Here is a 25,102-nt window from a genome sequence, read left to right on the forward strand (position 1 = left end):
GTGTCCACCCTGCAACAAGGGTGGCACAGAGTTCTCTCTCTTGTAGCCTCACTCAGTACATTTATCTCCACTTCCTGGACATCAGCTCCGGGCAAGGCCATGGCAGTCCTGCATGGTAGATGCATTTATTCCCATATCAAGGATGAGGAAACGGAGCCCCACATGTGCTAGCTTGCCTAAAATCACAGCTGTAGTAAGTGACAGAGCCAACATTTGAACCCAGGACTCTCTGTCCCCAGGCCTTTAGAGCTATTGTCTCTTTATTTATTTTTAAAAGATTTTATTTATTTATTTGAGAGAGAGAGCACGCAAGCAGGGATGAGGGGCAGAGGGAGAAGCAGACTCTCCACTGAGCAGGGAGCCCGCCGTAAGGCTTAATCCCAGGACCCCGAGATCATGACCTGAGCAGAAGGCAGACACCTAACTGACTGAGCCACCCAGGCATCTCACATATTGCCTCTTTAAAACAAGGCTGATGATGTATACTTTTCTTCAAAGGAAGTTAGACATGAAGATCTTTTTTTAAATGCTAGGGACAATGAGTATGCTATGGTAAACTTCATCACCCAGAATGCCTTTCAGTTCTCTTCTATTCCTTTGGACTTCCTTTTTTTAAAGGCTTGGTCTTCCCTACTATATTTATGAAAAAAATAATTTGTTACCCTGTTTTGTATTTGTAATGATGAATACAATTATAACAGCTCCACTAATCCCAGGTAAGTAGCCCCTAGCATTCACTTAGGTTATACCAGGCACTGTGTTGAGGGCTTTATGTGTATATTACTTCCCAGAACAATCCCAAGAAATTGATGTTGTTTGAGCCTCATCCTCATTTCATAGATGAGGAAGTAGATTGTGTTAGTTTTCCATCACTGCGTAACAAATCACCACAACTTTAGCAGCTTGAAACACTAGCCACTCATTAGGTCACAGTTCTGTACGCCAGAAGTCTGGGCGTGGTGTGCCGGGTCCTCTGCTCAGGGTCTCACAAGACTGGAACCAAGGTGTCGGCCAGAGTGGAGTCTCATCTTCCAAGCTTATTCAGGTTATTGGGGGTGATTCAGTTTCTTGTGGTTTTACGACCGAAGTCCCCATTTCTTGGCAGATTGTCAGCAAGGGGTGGCTCTTAACTCCTAGAGGCCCCTCTCGGGTCCTTGCCATGTGGTATCCTCCATCTTTAAAGCCAGCAATAGAGAATCTGCCTCACATCACATATTGCTTATGCTTTGTATCGCTCTGACATGAAGAAGAGCCCAGTTCCTTTTAAGGGCTCACCGGATTAGATCACCACCCAGGTCATCTTCCTTTTGAAGATCTAAAAGCCAATGATTAGTAATCTAGTCGTGGGGGTGATTCTTCATCACATCCTCAGGTTCTGCCTGCACTCAGCAGAGGGGATTACACGTGTGTACACTAGGGGCTGGGGGTTCTGGGGGCCGTGCTAGAATTCTGCCCACTGAATAGAGGTTTAAAAGTGGAGCAGCTTGCTCAGGGTCACGTGACAGGCGAGTGGTGGAGCTGGGATTCTAACCTGAACTCAGCTCATTTCCAAAGTCCATGTTCCTTGCCAGCACCTTTTGGGAACTTATCTTCAGTATGAAATTACTAACCTCCCCAATATACGAAGGACTCTTGCAAAGCAATAACAGAAATTTGAAAACCCAATAGGAAAATAGTTGAAGGGTATGAATAAACAGCACAGAAGAGAAAATATATATGAACAGTAAACAAAGTCAAGTTGTTCATTCTAACTCATACTTTAAAGATATTTTTAGGGGTGCCTGGGTAGCACAGTCGGTTAAGCATCCGACTCTTGGTTTCAGCTCATGTCATGATCTCAGAGTCGTGAGATCAAGCCCCACGTCAGGAAGTCTGCTTGGGATTCTCTCTCCCTCTGCTCCCCCCCCCCCAAGTAAATATAAATCTTAAAAAAATGAATTAAGTAAAATAAAAAATATTTTTAAATGACAAAATAAATAAAAACAATACTATAATAATGTATTTCATTTATTTAGCTCTTGTAATATGTTAGTTACTACTCTTAGGACTTTGCATGTCATCACACCTCCAACAACCCTATTAGATAGATATTATTATACCCAGTTTCTGGATGGGCAAACTGAGGCCCAGTATTTTAATTACCCATCTCCAAGGTCGCACAGCAATAAAGTGATAGACGCAGCTTTTGAACCCAGGAAGCCTGTGCTCTCAGCCGTGTGATTGTTGAAAGTGCAAATAATGCAGAAACATATAACATAAAACTGTATGTTTAGGATTAAACCAGTAGGTAAAGAAAAGCAAACAAAAATAACAAAAACGAAATTCCCCCAGAGAACATATTATTATATACGCAGAACAAAGTCTGAAGGAATCTCACTGTTTACGGACAGCCTGGGGGTGGCACCAGGGAACCACTGCTGTGGTAGTTATGTTCTTGGCAATGTCTGAATTTTTGAGAGAGAGCATATATTGCTTTTATAATTAGCAAAAACAACAAAACTTATAATAATTACACACAAACTCCTTCCACAAGCAAAATCTCCCACAAGCATGAGGAGGCTTATTTTAAATGCTTCTGGGGCTTAGAGAACCTCAGGGCGCATCACTGAAGATGTGTTCCGGCAAAACATCTGGGGGCTGATCGAATCTGGGTACATAAAAGAGGCAGGCACCCAGGGGGGCTGTTAGATATTCGCCCCCACCCTGTCTCACCATCCTCCTAACCGCCCCCCCCCCATAGTCAGGCTAGAGGCTGCCTCCGTGCCCTCACAGGGTGGGGAGTTTCCCTGTCCACTGCCTCTGGACAGCCCAATCTCTGAGTTTGGTGGACAGTCCTTGGCAGTCACAGCACAAGCCTAAGTGGGGAAAAGGCACATGCTTTGAGGGTGCAGTGCCAGTTGGAAACTTCAGACAAGACACATTTCAGAGCGTCAGGTCCTTATTGGCAGACCGGGGACAGTAATGCCATTTCTCAAAAGTTGAGACTTAGTTATAATGGGTGTAAAGTGATCTGAATAATGCCTCCATGTAGTTAATTGTGCAGAAAATATTAGCTCCTTGTAACTAGAGTTCTCTTACACCTGAAATGACTGTTTCCTAACTATGTGTGTTGAAGAGATGCCTTTTCTGTGTGAGGTGCCCCCGAAAAGGAAAAACTGACTGTCTCTGGTTTCCGCTTGGCCCCCTTGCCTCATTTCCTTTCAGGCAGTAGAGAAGCGAGCCCTCGAGCAGCGGCTGACACCTGTGAGGATAAGCCCCTGTCATCTTCAGGCTGCTGACACTGACAATATGTCAGACACACTGAAGCCCAGTTTTAGATTCAAAAGCTGTTTCTTTTTTTGGTGATATATGAGGTCTGTGGGGACATAGTGCCTTTCATGACAGTAGTGCAATTTTGAACTTTGGAGGCAGAATTTATAGATGCCTTTGTTTTATGTGGTTATTCAGTTATTCCCTTTTGTGTTCTAGAATTATGAAGGGTAAAAGATAATTTTGACTTGATTTTCTGGGTTAAGAAATCTTAGTTGCAGGTGACAGAAACAACTCAAAGTGGCTTAAACTAGGAGAGTTTTAAAAATTACAGAATTAAATTAGGGACAACTGGGTGGCTCAGTCGGCTAAGCGTTTGCCTTCGGCTCAGGTCATGATCTTGGAGTCCTGGGATTGAGCCCTCCACTGGTCTCCTTGCTCAGTGAGGAAGCCTGCTTCGCCCTCTGCCTGCCACTCTCTGTGCTGTGCGCGCTCTCTCTGACAAATAAATAAAAAAATTTTAAAAGATTACAGAGGTCTGGGAGAGTATCTTGTGGAATGAAGTGGGGCCTTAGAAGCCACTGGAACTGGGCACCCGGAGCTCAGGGGTGTTTTGGATTCTCCCTGTTATTTGCTGCATTTTCTTTGCAGACTGACTTCTTCCATTTCTCTGTGCTGTGGAAATGCAATCCAACGCAGAGAAAGGCTTCTTTTCTCTCCAAACCAATATTACTAGGGAGGAATTTTGAATCATCCAGCGTAGGTCAGGTGGATACTCCTGGACCAATCAGCAGTAGCCACGGAGTGGGGTCCTGCTGTACCACTGTGTTGGCTCCTATGTTAACTACAGTGATACGGGGAAGAAGGAGAAGTTTCCAGAAGAAGGGGAGAGGCACTAGGCAGCTACTAACAATTCTTGTCTACGAAAGTCTTCTTCTCCTCCCATAATAAAGGATAGTCATCTTGATTCCCAGGGTCTGGCTCTAGGGTGGGCAAAACTAACACCTCTTCTTTCATGTTTGGTTAGAAGCAGTCCTTTTAGTTGTGTTGTTTTGTTTTGTTTCAACCATGACAGTCTAACCTGGGAATAGACTGCCCAGAAGACATAAAACATAATTGTCTTCTGGACTAATTGAAATAATAGCAGATCCTGGAAAATTGCATTCTGAAATGGCTTAAGGCTGTTTCTATAATATTGGAAACTATTGGAACTTAGTCTAGGGTTTTAAATAGAAACAGCCCAAATATCAGTCCTGTGTTGCTTTGTAGTTTGCAAAATTTATGACTTTTCATGGAGCTTTTTATTTTTCCTTTTATTTATTTTTATTTTAGCTTTTAGTACACAAACCGTATCAGGGCAATGATCTTGTCACCTTCAAAAGGCCCTGATGCTATTTGCAGATATGGGAAGGAGATGGTAATATTGAGAACCGTGGGGATACACCTATTTGGAAAATCCCTTTTCTGCAGCGGACCCTCCCCCCTCAGTTTTCCTTTTCCCCTCCCTGTTAGATTTTATTTTCTGTTTCCTGCTCATGTGAGAAGCTGGGGATGGGAATTAAGGCTTTTTGCATGGGCGGTAGGTAAAGGTCTTGTCACTAACTTTTCTTCTCTCCTATCGACTTCTTCCTCTTCACAGTCAATGGTCTATTTAATGGATTGAACTTGGTTTAGCTCATTGTGACTCTAACCCCCTCCCCCCCTTTCAAGTGCTCAAACCACACTGTCCATTAAACCAACACACAACGAAAAACAAGGGGTAAAAGCTGGAGGAAAGTAACGCAATGCAGAGAGAATGCAGGCAGGATGGAGAGCCCCCGAATCATGGGGTCCACAATGCCAGTATGTCCTTTCTCTCTCTGTTCTGCCTTGGCCTTTCCCACGGATGATGTGGTTGATGATGATGATGCAGAGTTGAAGTTTAAACAAGAGGCCCACGGACGGAAGGTACCCTGGGCCAATGAGACAGACTTCTTTATCACAAGACTCAGGGACAGGTATACCTGGCTAGCAGCTGCAGTTTGCCAATTAGCCAGATGAACAGCTGGCTAACATCTATTTTATTTGTGCTTTGGGGCAGAGAATGCATGGAGCCAGAATGGATAGCTCCCATGGGGTAGCCAAATTAAGGCCTTATGTATGTTAAGTGCTCAGATGTATTTAGTGCCTCTGTATATTTAGTACCTCGCCAGTCTCACCTCACCTCCTCGCCATGCATCACAAGCACTTAGTAACAGGCTGCTTTATGAGTATTAGGTTCTTTTGTTCCCTGCACCCTTTCCTATCTATGTTGACCATACATGTTCTACTTACTAACCACTTATTTATACTTAACCTAAAATATTTCTGTTTTTGAAGATGAATAAGTCTTATAAACCTACTCATCTTTAGTAACTGAAATAAATATTTTCTAAAAGCCTTGCTTATTCCATCTTGATTACATAAGGCCTGTTTTTAGGTGTGCTGCCCTCTATAAGCCTGATGATGAAAATTCTTCTCTTACTTGGTTTCCGGGCACCCGACATTTGTCTTCCTCTACCCAGGCTCTCTCCTTCTGCCATTCAACTCTGGAAATCTCGATGAATACAACTCCTGGATCAGCCTTTTTTGCGCATGATTATTACTGCCGACTTCCACAAGGTGCTGGTAATAAAACCAGATAGATTAGATGCTGTAGCAGCAACGTGGACCACCAGTGCCCTGACCTGGTTAATGCACGTTCAGGGAGGAGGAAATGTTCTGTGCAGAATGCTGCTAATACACACTGTGTTTTTGTATCCGCTGGGCTGATTTGACCTAACATCCCATTTAGAAAAAAAGGAGGAATGAGGCTGATTACTTTTTTAGGGACAGACGAGGATTTGTTTAAAATCATACCTCTGATTTGTGGAAGGTGCAATGGAGTGGTATCAGGTAAATGCATTTAATTAACACAGGTTCAACTAAACCTGTTCGTTGGAAAGGGGAGGGGTAGGGAGAGAACTTACGACTCAGTGTTAGATGGGATAGTGAGCCTGCTGTTCTGTTTGTCGATCCCAATGGGGAGATGGTAATCCTAGGTCTTGATGTGGGCTTTTTGTGTAACATGCTCCTTAAGAACCAGCAACAATTATCAGGGGCTAAACTGAAGCTATATGTACAGTATTTGTTCTAGCAGCGGAGTAGGAACTGGAGAGTATGGAATATAGAGAGAAGCGATGTCAGACTTTACCTGGTGCCTTCCTAAGGAGTTTCCATGATTATCGTTTTTTTTCTCTGTGTTATTTTTTCAACTTTGCATTATGAAAAATGTCAAACATATGGAAAGTTGAAATATGACGGCAATGAACACCCACTGGCTGGAATGAACAATCGCTAACATTTTGCTCTATGTATCTATTTATGTATCTGTCTATGTATGTATCTATCTGTAGCTGTTTATGCAGTTTGGATTTATTTTACTAAACCATTTCAACTGCAGATACCATTACCCTTCTCTTCCAAATACTTCAATGTATGTGTCCTGAGAATAAGGTTTTCCTACATTACTGTAACATCATTACCAAACCTGAGAAAATTACTAATAATTCCCCATTTCCTAAGATTCATTCCATATTCATTTTTCTGCTGTTGTCTTTTATGGTTGATTTCCCCCCAGCACCATTCAACAGCTATGCATGACATCTGGTTAGATTTTTTTTAATCTAACTGAGGACCACAACTTCATTTTGTTACTACGTTTTTTAGTCTTTTTTATTCTCAAATACTTCCCTCATCATGACCCCCCTTTTAAAAATGACATTGACTTTTTGAAAAGACCAGCCCAGTTGCTTATGAAATATGTCTCATATTTTAATTTATCTGATTGCTTCCTTATGATGACATTTAACTTATTCCTCTGCCCTTTTTTTTTTTTAAAGATTTTATTTATTTATTCGACAGAGATAGAGACAGCCAGCGAGAGAGGGAACACAAGTAGGGGGCGTGGGAGAGGAAGAAGCAGGCTCATAGCGGAGGAGCCTGATGTGGGGCTCGATCCCATAACGCCGGGATCACGCCCTGAGCTGAAGGCAGACGCTTAACCGCTTTGCCACCCAGGCGCCCCTCCTCGGCCCTTTATATTTATAAAGTGATAAGTCTAAAGACTTGGTTTGTTTCAGGTTACACACTGGAAAACATCCTAAGGGATGCCAGCTGCTTGGCATTCAGGGGCACGTGAAGAGGCACGCAGCAGTAGTTGTTACGCTGACTTGCTAGACAGGGTAGATGCTGATGGGAGCCCAGTCTCTGAGTAAGGAGCAACCCCACTGTAGATTCCTTGATGGATATTTTTAATTAGTTAATTAATTAATTATTGGTCAATCCACCTTTCCTTATTTTTTAAAAAATTTTAATTTCAGTATCGCTAACATACAGTGTTAAATTAGTTTCAGGTATACAGTATAGTGATTCAGCACTTCCATACATCACGATAACGTACTCTTAATCCCCTTCACCCATTTACCCACCCATCCCCCCTTCCACCTCCCCTTTGGTAACCCTTAGTTTGTCCTTTGTGGATATTTTAGACAGAGCTCTTGGCAAAAACAAAACAAAACAAAAACCAAAAAAACAAAACCAAAACACAAAAAACCAAAACACAGGCACTTGTTCTACTACCTCAAGAAAAAGGATATTTAATGAGAGAATATGCAATTGCAGGAGCCCAGGATTTCTCTCTCTGGTCGGTTTCATTGTTCCTTTCTCTGCCTTCCCCTTCTGATGTGTACGTCCTGCTCCCAATGTCTTCTCCACGCATGTGGCACTTTGGGCTGGTCTGACCCAACTTGCTGGGATCTTTCAGCAGCTCGCTCTCCTACAGCCCACCGGGTAGTCTCAGGTGCCCCAACCCCAACTCCCTAAAAAAACTCTGATCACATCAGCTCATCTTTCTTGGGCTGGGCCTCACAAGTGGTGGGCAGGCTGCTGGCCAGTTCTTAGAAGGGCTTCCTCCTTCCTTGGTCCTGTCATGTGCAGCTAGAAAGTTAGGGTCAAGTGGATCTGCTCTTCACCAGTTTGGGCGAGGGACAGCCTTCACTGAGACTAGAGTCCTCACCTGAAAATGTATCTAGTTCATAGGGTTCTGATAAGGAGTAAATGAAATAATTCATATCAAGTATTTAACCCTGGGTCTATGACATAGTAAGTGCTCAATAAATTCCCCCCCCCCTGCTATCACAGCTTTTATCTTATGTTCACTCAGCAGAAACTGTGGGGGGAAAGTGGGGCCAATTCCCTGGAAAGAAAATGTGGGGAAGATACCCCAAAACATTTTTAGGATAGTAGAAAAACTTCCCATTTATCTACTATTTTTCCACATTATAGGGTGATCATCTCAGGCCCTGGGTTGGGGGAGACTTGAGTCTGGACCATTTGTTCTTCGCATGTGTTGTGCCATTAAACAAAAAAAGACATACTTGATGTGTATGGAAATATGCACTGATTTAGAGGGAGGAAAGAAAATTTCTTATATAACAAGCTATTGAACGAATTTCAAATGTTGTCTGCATAAATTCTTGAACGTTCTACTGTATTTGTTCTGATAGGTATTGACTTAAAGTAATTCAAATCTTATGTATCTTGTGAAGTTTGGCAGTGGATTTAGTTCTGAATTTATTTTGCTAGCATCTCTCTGCACGGGCTGTCTCTCTGTCCTGTCACAGACTGGTACATCGAACTGGCTGTTCTTGGCTCCTTAACCACGGCACCTTAGTTGCCCAATGAAAATATCCAACAAATGCCTACATTCTTCTCATGTTTGTGGTTTTGATTGCATTTTTGTATGTGGGGAAAATTAGCATCTTGTTTTGAAGAATAAAAGAAGATTATTTTGCTATGGGGTGAACATTTGAAATCATTGACCTCAGCAGGTCAGTCTAAGGATTGGAAACAAACTGTTGCTTCTCACCTACAGCCTTAATCAGCCTTTTTAAAAGTGGTCATTTGGAAAGCTAGTGGGAATGTGGTAGGACGGTGCTGTCACAGGTGTTCAGCGACATTGTTATTTGATCATCTTTCTGGAAAGCTGTTTGTGTCAAGAACGATAAACATATTTATGGCCGTTGGCCTAATACCTCCACTTTCAGGCATCTATCCTATAGAAGTCACCATCCTATAGAAGTCACCAGACATGTGGATTAAGATTTATGCACAAAAGTGTTCAGTGCAGCAGCGATCATTATAATGACAGGAAAAAGTGGAAAAAGTCTAAATGTCCAATAATGTGGGACAGTTGGTGTGAATTGTGTTTTATCCATATGAGCATGTATTATGCAGCCATAAGGGGATGTTGTGGAAGAATGTTAGTCAGTGAAAATGTTTATTATGTTTTTAAAAGCAGGAAATAAAATTGTATATACAGTAATGATCCTGCTGTAAAAAAATTAAACATGCCAAAATATTAATAATGGTTTCCTCCCAGTGCGTGAGTTTGAAGTGACATTTTTTGCTTTGTTTTATTTTGTTTTGGCTTTTCCAAGTTTCTGCAGGGTATGTGCGTACGTAATTTTCATCGAGAAGAAAAATTGAGGTGAGAAGACAGATATTTGAACTGTAATTTGGAAGTGGAGTTTTAGGTTTTTAGGTTTAAGAATAAAAATCATCCCGACAGGCAACAGGAATAAATCTAAGTCAGAAATTCAATGAATTGGCCTAAATCCCATGGTTACTTAAGAAGGAATTTTAAAATAAGGCATGTGTTTATGGAGGAGTTTCAAATGTGAGAACTGGACGAAGGTGAACTTGGAGGAATTTTGTCTTCCTTTTCTAATGTCAACAACAAATCCATAAATCTTACTTGGATATTTGAGAAGGGAGGAAAGCACCTTAATAAGAATGAACACTGTGTACTCAGCCAAGAAAGAAATCATCCCCCAAAGAGTTAATATTCCAAAGAATTAATGGGTAATTCAATTGCATCTGGCTAAGTTGGGGTACATTATTTTGATGGGTTCTGCATGATAGCTTGGGAGAATACCTTAGAATCCCACTTTTGGAAAATTAGAGAAAAATGCTTAATATGGCCATCTGTGTATTCCTTCTCTTTGGTTTCATTTATTATTGAAACTCAGAGGACTACAGATTGCAAAGTTGGCTTAGTAATTTTGGGTTCAAAAAAATACTGGCTTTTAAAAAATACCCTTCACCCCCAAAGTATGTTTCCTGTCTTATGACCTGTGTAATTAAAATCGGAACATGTTTTTCTTGGGCCCAGCCTTTGCCAGGCATTAATACATTTGTCACCAAATTCTAAAACGTCGCAAGGAAGGAAAAAGCTTGAGTTTTAGACTGGGATAGTCCTTTCAAGCCTTCATTATTGGTACAAATGGCCAAGATTTGCTGTTCTTGAAACATAATAAAACCTGCTGCTATTCTAACAGTCTTGATGTCATGTCTTTTTTCCTTCTTTTTAAAATGTGCTCATCTCATTATCCAGAGTGACTAAGAGGCCCTACATATGTGCCACTAAAATACTTGTCCTCAGTTCACTCTTCCTTTTGTTCTGATACCCCTTGCTCAGGAAGTGACTTCTCCATCTTGTTTCATGAGTCATTCTGACGTGGTTCACCAAATTCCCTCCATTGACCATGCGTCCTACTCGAACATCATCCCTCTACTTTAATAAATGCTCATTTCCCTTCCTTGTCTGCTTGCATTTTTTTTTTCTATTTTAGGGTTTTGGTTTACAGGCTAATATTGCCTATTATATCTCTTATGTGTAATTTTATGTTATTTGGTAGCATGGAACTTCTTTAATATATTAAGAAATATTTCCACTACCCAACTCCAAGGGCAAATGTCAAAAAGTGCATAAAAGTGGACAAGTAGACAAGAACAGGGAAGAAAATCCATACTGTGTGGCCGTAAGCAATGTAAGCCAATTAATTTTGTTTTATGAGTTCTAGTTACTTATTCTAAAAACTGATATCTCCATGTGTATTTCTGGAAGAAGCAGGAAGTTGGCGTTCTCCCCTCAGCTGCCTTCTGTTTCTTACCCTTGATACTGGTTTTATTTTTACAAGAATTCAATCTCAAAAGTCTCTGGCTTGGCAATAAGAGGAGATAAAAACATTTTTACCTGTTGTTAGTTGTGTTTATTTCAACAAACTTATGCAACTATTGTTGCTTACAGTCACTGGGCTTATTTCTGCTGGCCTGGCAGGGTTTATGTTGGCAATGGTGAGCAGATGCTATCAGCAATTCATTGTGTACCGTTTGCATAACGGGACAGGGCAGCCAGCTCCAGCCAGTTTTTTAAAAAATGCATCAGATTAGTTGAATGATTTTATTAAGATGCCTGTCTGGTTGGGAAGTTGCAGTCTGTGACTGATGACGCCATGCTCAAGTACCTGAGGGCCCCCAGCCACAACTGATAGTCTGGGTTAGCAGGTTACTCAGTTTCTAGAACATGACTGCACCTGCAGTGGGCTGGCCACACTGCCCAATGGGGGACAGGCATCAGTGAATGAGAACACTGGCAAAGACAAGATGCTCGGCTGTGTTGTGCTTTGATGCCTCAGGTCCTTTGAACCTCAGAGGATCCAGGGCTATTCCAGAAACATCAGCCAAGGGAAGATCGGCTGGATTTTCCTTAGTTAATAGCATCTAAACAAAGTTTTCCTTCAGGAACAGTCATCCTGCTTACCACCATGAGATAACTTGGAATCCAGAACTTGAAAGATATCTAGCACTTGAGTTTATGTCTTTGCTCTTAGGATGAAGTCACCGCTCAGCACGATGACTATAGAAACACAGGAAATACGAATTTTCTTTCAGTCTACTTCAGCACTCGCACGTCTCCTAGCGAGGGTTCTCAAAGTGTGGTCCATGGGGCAGTACAGTTCCTAGGAGCTTGTTAGCAATGCGGAATCTCAGGCCCCACCCCAGACTTCAGAACCTGCAACATATCAAGATGCTCAGCTGATGTGCGTGGCACGTGAAGGTTTGAGAAACACTTCGATTCTGAGGGCAGTCGAGATTCAGCTTGCCGATACCATCAGCTCAAGTAGAGGTTTCGCGTGAAAGTCTTTGATCAGGATTCGGGGTGATGGAAATTGTCATGCAATTTGTCCTCTGTCTCTACTAAAAGAAAGTAGAGCCATGGTGAGTTCCAGTTAACCAGTACCTGGGACTCTAGCCATTTCGTAAAAATCCTTCTGTGATTCAGACAAAATAAAAGAGGCCAGAGGCAGGGTTGAAAATTCTGGTGTTGCCACTGTCCTCGCTATACCCTCCTTCTGCACCTGGGAGTACCCAAATCATAGCATTCTTTGTCCATGGCTTTCCAGAACTCTTTTTCTAATGCAGATGATGTATTTTTTTCTCATAATGTGCCTTTCGCTGATCTAGTAGGTGTCCTTTGTTGTCGTGGGGAGCAGAGCCACCACACCCTGACATGTGACTCGTGGGCAAGACAGCAATGTGTGATGAAAGAGGAGGGGGGCCATCCCACCTCTGGGCACTGAAGCCCATGTGTTATGTAATGCATTTCCTGCCTTTAGTTATTTACCGGTCTTGCCCTGCCTGTCCACTGTCCTGGCTGCTGTTTGCTTTGTTCTGCAACAGAGGAATTCAGCCTCTCCAGTGTTTAAATCCCACTCAACCCTAGCCATTTCTCGGCATGGTTTTTCCTCAGGTGGCGGTTTGCTGGGGGCAGAGGCAGAGTTTCCAAACCCTGCTGTAGCTCAGTGCGTCAAGTATGTCTTCATATCGAGGGAGATTTGGGCAGAGGCTAAGCTGATTACAGGGCTCAAGTGAGGCCCTGAGCACGTTTCAGATTTGGAATGCAAATTGTTGTCTGCGGTAATTACAGTTTGCGCCATGGCCCTGCTCGGGCCCCCGTGGTCATTATCCTGGTGCCGAATAAGCAGCTTTGTTCTCTTAGAGTGGGAGGTAATGAGGGGGGAGAGGGGCGCTTGAGGGACATTTAAGGGCCCGTCCCCAAGTCTGAGTGGGTGTAGGAGAGACCCAGATGTGTGTTTCAGTGCCACTACAGACAAACTCTGTGACCCGTGGGCCAGGAGCTCAACTCTCTGTGCCTCACTGACCTCCAGTCTTTGCCTCGGGGAAGGTTGCCCTGGTGATGAGATGGTGATGATGTAATGGGCACTCATCGCTGTGCCTGGCACATAGGAAGTGCTGACCAAGGGGGAGTTTCATGGTCTACCAGGTGCCATAAGGGCAGGGATCTGTGATAGGAAGATACACACCCTTCTTACAGGGTGGTTCCCATGCACACATCAGTTACCCCCTCTTCCTGCAGAGGGCCTGTGATGCATCCTTTTCATGCTTCGCACGTCTGCAGAATCGACAGGGGCTTAGAGTGCTGGCTCGGGTCAGACTTCCTGCAGGTCAGTCTAGCAGTGTGCCCTTTGGTGATTTGATTAACATCTCCAAGCCATGGGTTTTGTTGTTTGTAAAATGGACATCATAATTGTATGTGATTCACAGTGGTGTTGGGGAGATGATCTCCGAAAAATGCCTGTAAAGTTGAGTGCCAGGGTTTGGCTCAAAGTACGAAGGATGTACTATTGTTATCCCCTTTGCAGAGATAAGGAAATGAAGGTTTTAAGGGCTGAAGTGACTGTCCCAAGGCTGTGGCCCAGATGTGGTGGGGCCTGGACTCTGGCTCAGCAGATTGCCTGTAGGTTCCCTGTTAGTGTCACTGTCACTGTGCCTCACAGTGTTCAGAAATCACCACCCAAATACTGACCAGCCATCCGCTCCCAGGCCCCCACTCCTCAGACTCCTCATTTTTGTTGACAAATTCTTTCTTTCTTTTTTTTTTAATATTTATTTAATTATTTTAAAGATTGAGAGAGAGAGAGTTTGGCAGGGAGGAGCGGAGGGAGAGAGAGAAAATCCTGGGGCAGATTCCATGCTGAGCGCAGAGCCCGGCGTGGGACTCACTCTCATGACCCCAAGATCATGACCTGAGTGGAAAGCAAGAGCCATATGCTTAACTGACTGAGCCACCCAGGCGCCCTGACAAATTCTTTCTTGAATTGGGTTAAAGTAGATCATAGTAATATTATTATATTACTATATTATATAATGGTATATATAGTATGTTATAGAATACTAAAATATAAATTTGTATTGCCTTGTGTGGTGGGTGCTCTTACTCTTATTATCTGCATTTAACAGATGATAAAATGGAGGTACAGAGAAGTAAATCGCCAGAGGTCACATGGTAAGCATAACACTGGAGTTTGAATTTAGGTTGTTTGGCTCAGACTTCCTATTCCTTTTTTTTTTTTTTTAAGATCTTATTTATTTGACAGAGAGAGAGACAGCCAGCGAGAGAGGTAACACAAGCAGGGTGAGTGGGAGAGGAAGAAGCAGGCTCCCAGCGGAGGAGCCCGATGCAGGGCTCGATCCTAGGACCCTGAACCAAAGGCAGATGCTTAACGACTGAGCCACCCAGGCGCCCCCTAAGACTTCCTATTTTCCTAACCCCCAAGCTAAACTGCTTTCGTTGATTTCCAGTCTACTTTCCAGAGGCTATGCCCTTGCCTCCTTGACTGACCTCAGGGTTCTCAGACCTCCTTAGACGCAAACTTAGCATACCATTTCCTAGGGCCTGTCACCGCGTGCTTGGCCACACCTAGCCTCAGACGGTGGTTCTGGGGACTCCTCTCACAGCCCCCAGGTGCTTATTTAACACAGGAGGCCATCTGTGCCTCAACCTTATACATTCTTAAAAAAATAAAAATCAACCTTTCGTTTAATAATGACACAACCCAGAGGTGAGTTTCCTGTTATCACACTGGGAGAATCCAGGCAGAGGTGATGGGAGTTGTAAAGTCAAGTAGCAGGGGAATTCCTTCTTTTCTCCATAAATTACTGACACGAGAGCTCTGTGGAATTTCACATTATGGGAGAGAATGGCTGTGCTTAACTCCTCTTGAGAGAGGAAATTTATCTCACTTCTCATTCAGCAAGGAGAGGGAGTTGGGAAACAGAGAAATGGAATTTTGTTGTTGTTGTTAAATTCCTGGCTTTAGCTAATATACTTATGTATGTGTACTTTAACATAGGAAATAAGGTACTAAGACATATTGCCAGTATTGTATAGTCATGGCCACTGTTCTTGACAAAAACAATTCATATCTGGTCCTGTATCTGTTCTTGCTGAAAGTCTTGCTCTCGTTTCCCATTTTCCACAGGGAAGAGTTGGAATTTCTCCCTTGGCTGCAACCTTCTCTTCTCCCAGCGTAACCACCCCATCCCTCCCATGGCCCTTTGAACATCTCCCCACCTCTCCCCTTTGCTGTGGCTCCCCTCCCCTCAGCCTGGCAATGCCTACACATCCCTTATCAACTACTCCAATGGCTCTTCTCCTGGGGGGACCTGAGAATTGTCCCTGGCTGCTTCCTCAGTGTTCCTGGTATTCCAAGGCCATGGAACATGACAGGGTGAGCAGCAAACGTTGTTTGGAGGTCTGAATTCCCTCTGGCCCGTAAGCTCTCCTGTGGTATTTCTGTATGCCCAACACTTTGAGCACAGAGCTGGGCACTTTTCTGTTGAATGAAGGACCCCTGCTCCCTCTTTACACATGCCTGGCTACATTTCTTCCCTAAGCAGGGTCTGTGGATAATAGAGAGATTACCAGGTGATAGAGCTGGAACACCAGGCTATCGGCTCCATAAGAGTGGGGTCTGTCCTGTTGCTGCAGAGCCTACACTGTGGTTAATGTTCATTTAGTCACTGTCAGGCAACTGCCTGAATGAGCACTGTGGTAATGAGCCCATGTTGCAGACCTCGATTCAAATCTCTATTCCATCACTGCCAAGCTTGGACAATTTCCTTAACCCCTCTGAGCCTGCGTCCTCATCTATAAACTAAGGATAATAAAAGTACCTATCTCATAATGGTCATAGAATTAAATGTTTAATGTCTGGTGCATAGCAAGCCCCCAGTCAATGGTGGTTGCTAAAGTTACTAATAGATAAATTAATCCCTGGATATATCCTGGAAAGAGAATCAACAGGGTATCATGATAGAGGATAAGATGGTGAGGTGGGGACTATGATCCTTTAGGCAGCTTAGTCAGGGAAAGCTTCCTGTAAGTTGGGACCAAACTATGAGAAAGATGCTGCTATACTGTGAAGATCTGGAGGAAAGAGTTTTCTGGAGAGCCAGTGCAAAGGCCCTGGGGGCTGGCAAGAGCTTACTGAGGAACAGAAAGTACGACTAGAGCTTGGGAGTTGGAAGGAGAATAGAACGAGATAAGGGCTTAGGAAGGAGACAGGGGCCAATTGATGCAGGGCCCTGTGGGCCAAGGGACAGTGTTTGAATTGAATTGGAAATGTGAAAGGAGCCATTCAGTCCTTATGCTCAGAATCGTTCTGCAGGATCGGGTTCTGGACTACTTCAGCTTTAGCCTGTCCTGTGTTCTGTGTGTATGAACTAGCCCCTAGCAATAAAACCCAGTGCTGATTGATGTAAGCAGAAGAGAAATTTATTACAGGATATAGGAAGCTCAGAGAATTTCGGAAGGATTAGGGAACCAGGAACAACCTCAAATTACACCACCAAACATTTCCTACAAGCACACCATTGCTGCCACTCCTGGGCGGGTGTAGATAGCACGGTTTGTGCCAACGAATGTGGCTGCTCAGTTGCCCTCCCTGCAGCCTCTGGAATCTGCGGCCACCTCCACAGGAATAGCATCTGTTCGCATGCCAGCTTTTGATGCCACGTCTGGGGTGGGAGTATCTGATTGGCTGAGCCTGGCTCAGGCTCTCCTGCCCTAGCTACAAGGGAGGCTGGGAAAGTAAGTGTGTGGCATCCTCTTCTCTTCGGTAGAATGTGGGCTCTCGTTCATGAGTTGGAACTTCCCTAAACCTAAAAAGACTGTTGAACTGCAGAGTATCCAGAAGGTTAAATGTCCCTCACGAGACACGTGGAGCAAGTGAGTCATGGAGTCCCTTGGCCTCAACAGTTTTCACCAATAGGTGGTAGCACTGTAAGAAAGACCAGACTGCCTTCCTCTAAGACCATGATTTAAGAAAAAGAGTGCCAAATTTGGAAGCAACTATTTCTCGGTCTGTTGAGAGGCTAAGAACTTTTTTTTTTTATTAGTTCAGTTTGTGCAGGTGTGTGGGGTAGCATGTTTCCCCCATGTTTATCACAGATTTGCATTCCTGTTGGAAATGCCTTAGCCATTGTCAGGCCTTATAATTGCTTCTCGTTATGGCCACGTGGGGCTTATTGTCCAAGATTTTGCTGCAAAGTTTATTGTTTATCTTACACCGTCTCCAGGAAGCTGCATGCGGAAATCTCTGAGCCTTACCAGGAAGTCTGACTTAAAGGGACAGCTTCCATGGCAGCACAGTAGCTGGGAGAAGGCTCTGAGCTTCCAGCCAGAATCCACTTCCCTCCGGGGGGCAACTGGAACCCTGTTCTGAGTATCCCCTGTTTGGTTTGCTGGTTTCCAGTGTTTGGGTGATTCCTTTCTGATTCTGATTTAAAGAAAAAAGTGGCCGTGTTTACTCTTCGAGTACACATGGATACACACCAACCAAAATAAAACAAAAACCACTTTCACTGTGGTGTAGGCAGAAGGAGTGCTCTGAGTCGCGGGATCACACACGCTTTTTCAATCTCTTGTTATTTTCTCGGGGGGTATTCTCATAGGAATCTTGAACTTTTTAGACAGACATAGGGATTTTAAGGAAGTCAGCATTATAACATTGAAAAAGTAAATGGTGGTGGTGGTGTGCCTGGGTGGCTCAATCGATTACGCATCCAACTCTTGATTTTGGCTCAGATCGTGATCTGAGGGTCGTGAGATTGAGCCCTGTGTTGGGCTCCGTGCTGGGCATGGAACCTGCTTAAGATTCTCTCTCCCTTTCCCTCTGCCCCTCCCCCCACCTCTCTCTCTCCACCTCTCTTAAAAAAAAGAGTAAGTGGAACTTAAGCTTTAACCACCTTCACACTTTTGTTTTCTCTGTTGGAAGGAAGAAGGGAAACAGGAAGTTGCAAACTTCCATTGTCTTTTTCTTATCAGATATCTAGTTGACAGCTCTCATTCAAATCAGGGTAAAAATCAAATTATTTTGGATTTGGTACCAACTTTTCAACTTGCTGAGAGGAACGTTTTCTGCTTGAAAAAAAAAAAAACCCAAGAGGTTATTACTGGGCTTTTTTTTTTTTTTTTTGTCTTTAAAAAATATTTTATTATGGAAAAATTTAAACTTATGCAAAAATAGAAAAAATAGTATAATGACCCCAATGTTCCCATTATCCTTTGTTCTGCTTTTAAACACGTATCAGTTAGGCTCTTAGAGACCTCTCTACAACCCTGTGAGAGATAATGGAATCATTATTCCTGTTTTACAGATGAGGAAACTCAGGGTCAAGGAAGTTAAGGGAGTTACCAGGTCATTCAACTAGTAAATGGCAGAGCCAGAGATCACAGTGCTACTGTATCGATTGACTGTTCATTATTCCAGCCAGCCAGTTGTTCCCAGAAATTATCCTTAAGGACATATCTGGATTCAAAATAATGATGAGAAACTATTTTATAAAAAAATGATTTCTGCTTTTGTTATGTATTTTTAACTCAGAAATTCAGTTTTTCAAGGGTTGTTCTTTGAAATGAGCAAATTACTATTCAAAATCCTCCTGAGATATCCAGGTGTTAGGAATACCAACCCCCTTCATATTCACATTTTCCATTTCTAATCAATTTTGACAGGATAACGCCAAATAGTAACTCTCATTTCCAAGTAAGGAAGCTCTCTGGCTGATAGATATCAGCTAATCAGTTTTTAAACCTTTCTTTTTCCTAAGAATTGGGCAGAGGTCAGCAACCCACTGGAGTTTCACTTTGAACTGACAGCGTAACAAAGAGATCTTGACGGTCCTTTGAAAAAGCTGTACTCAGGGTGTCCGTGTTTCTGAGCAATAAATCGAGTGGGCTTATTTACCAGCACCCCCGTCTCCTCCCTGTGGAAATGCTTCAGGCTATTCTTTCTGGGTTCATAAAAGAGGTGGAACCCTAGGGACCAGGCCCGGTGGCTGCTTCACAGCGCACCTCGGAAGGCAGCTTTCCTTATTTCTGATTCGCTTTTTAAAATAGCTGTCTGTGTGTCCGTTGCCAAAATAATGTGAGGAATTTGATTATAAAAGTTCAGATTTGTTTAGAGAGAAAAAATACAGTGCTCAAGCTATTGCTCGTAACAAAACCAGCAAGATAAGCACTCAAGATTAGCCATGATTAGGAATCTGTTGAGACTTCCATGTTCAAGCCTCATTTATTTTTAGTTCTTGTGTTGAAACCATAGATGAAGCCTTTTCTATTTATTCATTCTTGACCTTGGGCAGCCAGGTTTGCTCCCACATTCTTCTCATCATTTTGTAATCTTGTGGAGCTGGGATATTAAGCAGGGCTCTAGAAAAGCATCAGCATTTTCAAATGGTCCAGGTTCCTTGAGTTAAAACGTCTTGCATACAAGCAGCCCCGGCCTGGAATGGGGTCTGGACCCCCCATTTGTTGGTGATTCATGGTGAAGGGGGCAGAGTAGTTGTTTAAGTTTTGCTTGGATTAACCACACTTCCAGCGCTGAAGAGTAGCTATGAAGACATTTGATGAGAGTGCATGACCACAAGTAACTCCCAGGCTCGAAATACTTTGAAGCCCTTTTTATTTCTCACAGACTTGCCATGCATGATGCCTTCCTGCCAACCTAGTAACACCAATGAGTGTTACTGTGCCTCCCCTCTCCTCCACAACATAAATATTTGTTTTTTTCTCAGTCTTACTTGAATTTGACAGTAGCATCGAAAACCTAAGATCTGTGAAATAATGATTTTCTGTTACTGGAATCTTGGTTAAGTCAGTATGCAGTACACTATTTTAATTTGGCCCCTGCTGCCATCCGTTTTCATGAGATTGTTTCACCACCTAGTTTTCAATTCAGTTTGTGGAATTATTTTAAAATGTAAAGTCTCGTGGACACCTAGGTGGCTCAGTGGGTTAAGTGTCCCACTCTTGATTTCAGCTCAGGGCATGATCTCAGGGTGGTGGGATGGAGGGCCACATAGGACTCCATGCTCAGCTGGGAGTCTCCTTGAGGATTCTCTCTCTCCCTCTCCCTCTGCCCCTCCCCTCCACCCCATGCATGTGTGTTATTTCTCTCTCTCTCTCTTTAAAGATTTTATTTATTTATTCATTTATTTGAGAGAGAGAGAGCGAGCACAAGAGCAGGGTGAGGGGCAGAGGGAAAAGTAGACTCCCCGCTGAACAGGGAGTCTGATGCAGGACTCGATCCCAGGACCCTGAGATCTTGACCTGAGCCGAAGGCAGACGCTTAACCACCTGACCATACAGGTGCCCCCCCCCCTTTTTAAATAAACAAAAATGTAAGGCATCGAATGGAATATCGTCAAAGACCCTGAAATTCCCAGCCAACACTGAGCTTTTGTGAAATCTATGGCTTCTGGGGCACAAATAGTAAAGAGACTGAGGAACCAGATTAAAATTCACATGGAGAAAACCACCGTTAGTCACCAACTTTTAATGAAGTAATTCTACTGAAATCTCACCATTTTGTTTTATGTACATGAGCTTATCACCACCCTGATGAATATGTTTCTTATAATATTTTTGGTGAGAAAACTGCTTGAAACTTCTTAACAGAAAATACGGTGAAATGTATAGAATAATAGCACAGAAAACACATCCCTCTGAGTCCCAGGGCCAGAAGGAAGCATGGGGTGGTGCCTTGGCTAGGTCCACATGTTGGCACTAGTCTCTTCTGCATACGCTAAGACCTTGCCAGCAGTATGGTTATTTAACCAGATGTGGGGAAACAGGGGCCAGTTTTTGCATTATAGGTGCCTTGTGGGTATTCCCCCATTATAAATATATAATGATTCAGCTCCACACACTTAGAGAAAAATATTATACTCTGAGAACCTACGCCCCCAGAATTTCATAGTTTTTTTTTTTTTTTTTCTTTTTAGCGTTTCACTCTGATCTACGTAGAATTTATTTTGGACAGGGTGAAGTAGGACTTTGAAAGGAGGCTTTTCTTTCCAAGAAATGAATTATCCCATTTGTTAGCCATCCTTCTCTCCTCCCGTGGTTTGTAGTCCAATATTTGCCATATGTCAAATTCCAGAATACCCTGGGACAGGTTTCTGGCTGTCTGTTCCAGGGGCTCTATGCCTGTAGCGGGAGCTTGGAAGTCGGCCCACCCAGGCTCCACTCCCAAATCTGCCACCTCTAGGCCCTCTTGAGCAGGCTCCTGCCACCTGTTTGAGTCTCAGTTTTAAAAAAATCTGTATGGTAGAGATAACAACGAGGCTTATCTCAGGCTCCTTGGGAAGGTCAAGTGAAAAACTGCATGGCAACTTCTGCTAACACATCAAAAATCTGCCATCACTGTTTATGGTTTTAGTAACTGTGGCTTCAGGATGTTTTAGCATCTGCACAGAGGTGCATTTTCATCGTGAATGATGTTCTCAATGGTGGCAGAGTTAAGACCCCATATGGGTCTAAAATATGTATGATGTGGAGGGATGCTGTGGATTTCTTAAGTGAAAAAAGCAAGTGGTAGAATAATGTTACCGTCCATGTTTGAGAAATAAAAATAAAAAGTAAAATGTTGTACACAGCAACTTGTGTGTGTTGAGACAGAAGGAAATGTCTAGAAGGATTGCCAAACTGGTGGCCCTTGGGTCGTATCCAGCCAGCACCTGTGTTTGTGTGGCCTGGATAGCACTTTTGTAAATGGTGGATTCGTTGCCAGCATTTAAACATTGTGAGATTTTATATATAACCTGGAATTTCTAGCTTCTCTTGAAAAACTGAAATGTCTGGTGACCCTGGGCCATAGTCTCTTGGGACACCTGTAAGCTGGAACTCAGGGCCAGTACTCTCAGTGGTGCCCAGAGGCCCACCCAGGCTTTTCTTTCAGGTACCTGACCCCTGGCCCTGAAAGCATTTGGGTTTATAACCCCTTTATCTACAGCTGGCTTTGACATGGGTGCCTCTGGCACATGGGATTGGGGTGGAGAAAAGGGCCTTCGGGAAGACTCACTTATTACACTATATACTTCTGTATGGCTTGAATGTATTATAATGACACCATGTTACTTCTAAAATTTAAAAATTAGTAGAAAAACATATTTGAATACTTGGTTGTATCCTAAGTGCCATGTAGAGAAAACCCACATTCCTGTTCCTCTATAAACTTCCATTTTAAAGCTAAAAATGAACTTGAACTCTGCATGGCAGGAGCCTCTTATTATTGAAATGTTCCTTCAAGATGCCCTCTGCGTGCACCGGTTTCATTCTTGGAGTTCTCGCTTCTGGTCAAAGCAGGGATGTCAGGGGAGATGGCCATGCCCTGTTCCTTCCTTCCTTTTCTCCTGCCAGGGGTATCTGCTGGTTCTCCTGCCCGTGCTCCCTCCTTCACTGCTACCTGCCCTGGGACCCACTCAACTTCACCTCTTCCACCAAGTGCTACAGCCCACGGGTTTCGGTTCTTCTTTCTCGTTTGTAGTCAGCAACCAGAAGTCAGGCTTAATCATTCTTGGATTAGTTGACGTGAGTGTGCCCTCCCTCCCCAGAAAAGAAGTAAAGTCTAGTGATCAGTTTACATTTCCTTTGGGCCCTCATTGGGGTGATCCTGGCCTGGGCTGCTGGGGCCCATTCAGTGGCTGTTTGAAAATCCTCCAGGAGAGGAGTAGCTGGGCTTATGGAAACCTCCATTGGTCCTCGGGAGACTGACATTCTTCATTAGCTCAGCTGTCTCCAGAGCTGGCTCATCTCGGCCTGTTTATAGGCCTGTACAAATTCAGGCCCCTTTCTTTGCAGGAGGCTAGGATGAGAGGCTTCTTTAGGAATGCCTTCCCTCCCTCCCCAACCAGCCACCACCCTACCCTAGGATTGCTTTGTGGGGAGTCAGGCGTTTGGAAGTCCCAAGGATGAGCTGAAACCCACCTTTTGTGGGCACTGCTGTTTTCGACACACATCACCGAGTGTTTGCTTAGTGCCAGACCTGGTAGGTACCACATGTGGGCTTTGAGGTGCCCCAGATGGTTGCCTAAAAGAGCTGAGCCTCTTTCACAGTGTTTTCACTTCCTTCTTTCTCCAAACAGATAGGACCCCTTCAAGCTCTTTGAAGCAAGACCCGAGTCTGTCGGGGAGTAGTGCTTTCAAAGCATTTGCTTTTCTTCCAGAGTACCCTATGGGCCTGCACATCCCTGCTATTGCCCTTGCTAATTCTCCTGCCTAGAAAACCCCTCAGAATTCTACCCATGTGTCTCTTGCTCTAAGAAGCCTTCCCAGACTTTGTCCCCCTAAAAAAATGCATTGGCCAGGCTCGGTTATTTCTTGGCCGCCTCAATACTTTTTGCAAATCCCAGCAGCATTTATTTTGTTCTCTGGTCACCAGTGGTTCATCTTTGTGCTTCCAGAGCCGAGTGCCTTCTTCTGTGTTGTCTGCAGGGCAAAGACACTCTTCCAAGGCCCTATGTTAGGGGCCAGGTCACTGCCATGAGAGGATGGGGAGAGCCTGCTTACTCGTATGCTCTAGAGTCCAGTCTTGGAAGCTTGTTCTCTTTTTTACTCAGGGCTCAGACAAGTCAAGGCTCTTAAAAATCTGTGCATTTGTAAAACAGCCTTGGGAACTTTTGCCTAAACCTTTGCAGCAAAAAGTGGCAAATCAAATACTAGGGCCATTAGAAGACTAGAAACTAAAAATAAATAATTGAAATCTGCACTGGAAATATGTCTCCTTGGTTTTGAGACCCACCGCTACCATGCAGGGAGGGTGAGGGGGTTGAGTTTTTGTGGAGAGGGATTGAACAGGGCATGGTTTCCCCTGTAACCTTGCAGGTCTCTGAGAGACAATCTATCTCACCCAAAGAGCCTGGGTTTTGTAAAAGGCAGGCGACCCGGGCAAGGTGTTCATTCTGGCGAGATCCCATTTCGTAAAATGAGAAATGTCAGCCATGAGTTATTTCCCTAGTAACTTTGAGAAAAGGGGTAAGGCCTTTTGCGATCCAAGTCAAAAGCTGAAAGGGAGGTTTCCAGAGGCATCGATTTTGAAGGGGGCTCTGAAGAGGAGATTTGCCGAAGGAAAAAAAAAAGAAGTGGATGGGTGTGGTGTTCACCACCACTCTCGTTTGTGGAGTTGCTATGAACTTGGGATTCATCGACGGCTCTGTGTCCTGGGCAGGGCAGTTGGCTCTGTTGATTCCACTCTGAACAAAGTTCTCCCAGCGTCCCTTCTCTCTGTGTCTCATGCCAATGTCTGGGTTTGGGTCTGCAAAGCTCCAGACTCGAGGCCTGATGTCCTTGCAGTGAACTCTTTAGAGCTGCTGAGTGCCCGGCGTGGCTTTAGGTGGGGACCCAGTGCTCATTGTTCGTTTCCTCCAGGCTGGGGATTGCCAGCCAGACCCTGGATTTCTGGTGTGCCTCTGAATGCCCAAAGCCACAGTGCTCTGAAAAAGCAGCAGCAGGCGAGGAAACCACTGGAGGTGGGGAGCTCTTGGCTGGTGTGGTCTCAGCTTCTGACACTTGTAACTGATGGCCCCCTGTCACTTCCTGTCATGCAGCCCAAGTGGCGGGGAGGAGTTCCTTCAGGGAAACCATGCTCTGCTCGGCTCAGAGAATCCTGTGTGCAGGGCTCCGTCGCAGTTAGGGGCGGGGGACTCTGCGTGGATGAGGCCGGAGCGCCCCATGGTTTGGTGCTGCTTCTTTGTCCGGGCTCAGGTAAGCTCCCTGTGGCAGAGCCAGGGATGGACGGGCTCCACACTTCCACCCATGCCTGGCTGGGTGGTGCCAGGAGCTGAGGTGCGGGAGGGCGAAGCTGTC

General features: G+C 44.1%; 1 protein-coding gene across 10 annotated transcripts in view; it reads left to right on the forward strand.

Moving 5' to 3' along the window:
* ARHGEF3 (Rho guanine nucleotide exchange factor 3) overlaps nucleotides 1-25,102 on the forward strand; it is a 295,453-nt gene that overhangs the window by 101,342 nt on the left and 169,009 nt on the right. The window contains exon 1 of one of the 10 annotated variants that reach the window (XM_087866942.1): nucleotides 21,251-25,000. The exons of 7 other annotated variants lie outside the window; for them this stretch is intronic. In XM_087866942.1, the coding sequence (XP_087723068.1) occupies nucleotides 24,229-25,000 (772 nt within the window). In that variant the 5' untranslated portion in view covers nucleotides 21,251-24,228. Of the gene's footprint in view, nucleotides 1-21,250; nucleotides 25,001-25,102 lie in introns of those variants that run through there. 2 more of the 10 variants (XM_087866941.1, XM_045807390.2) reach the window with 2 other exon arrangements.

This window comes from Ursus americanus, chromosome 14 (genome assembly GCF_024610735.1).
Source record: "Ursus americanus isolate L20-20 chromosome 14, mUrsAme1.1.p, whole genome shotgun sequence".
Classification (NCBI taxonomy): Eukaryota; Metazoa; Chordata; class Mammalia; order Carnivora; family Ursidae; genus Ursus; species Ursus americanus.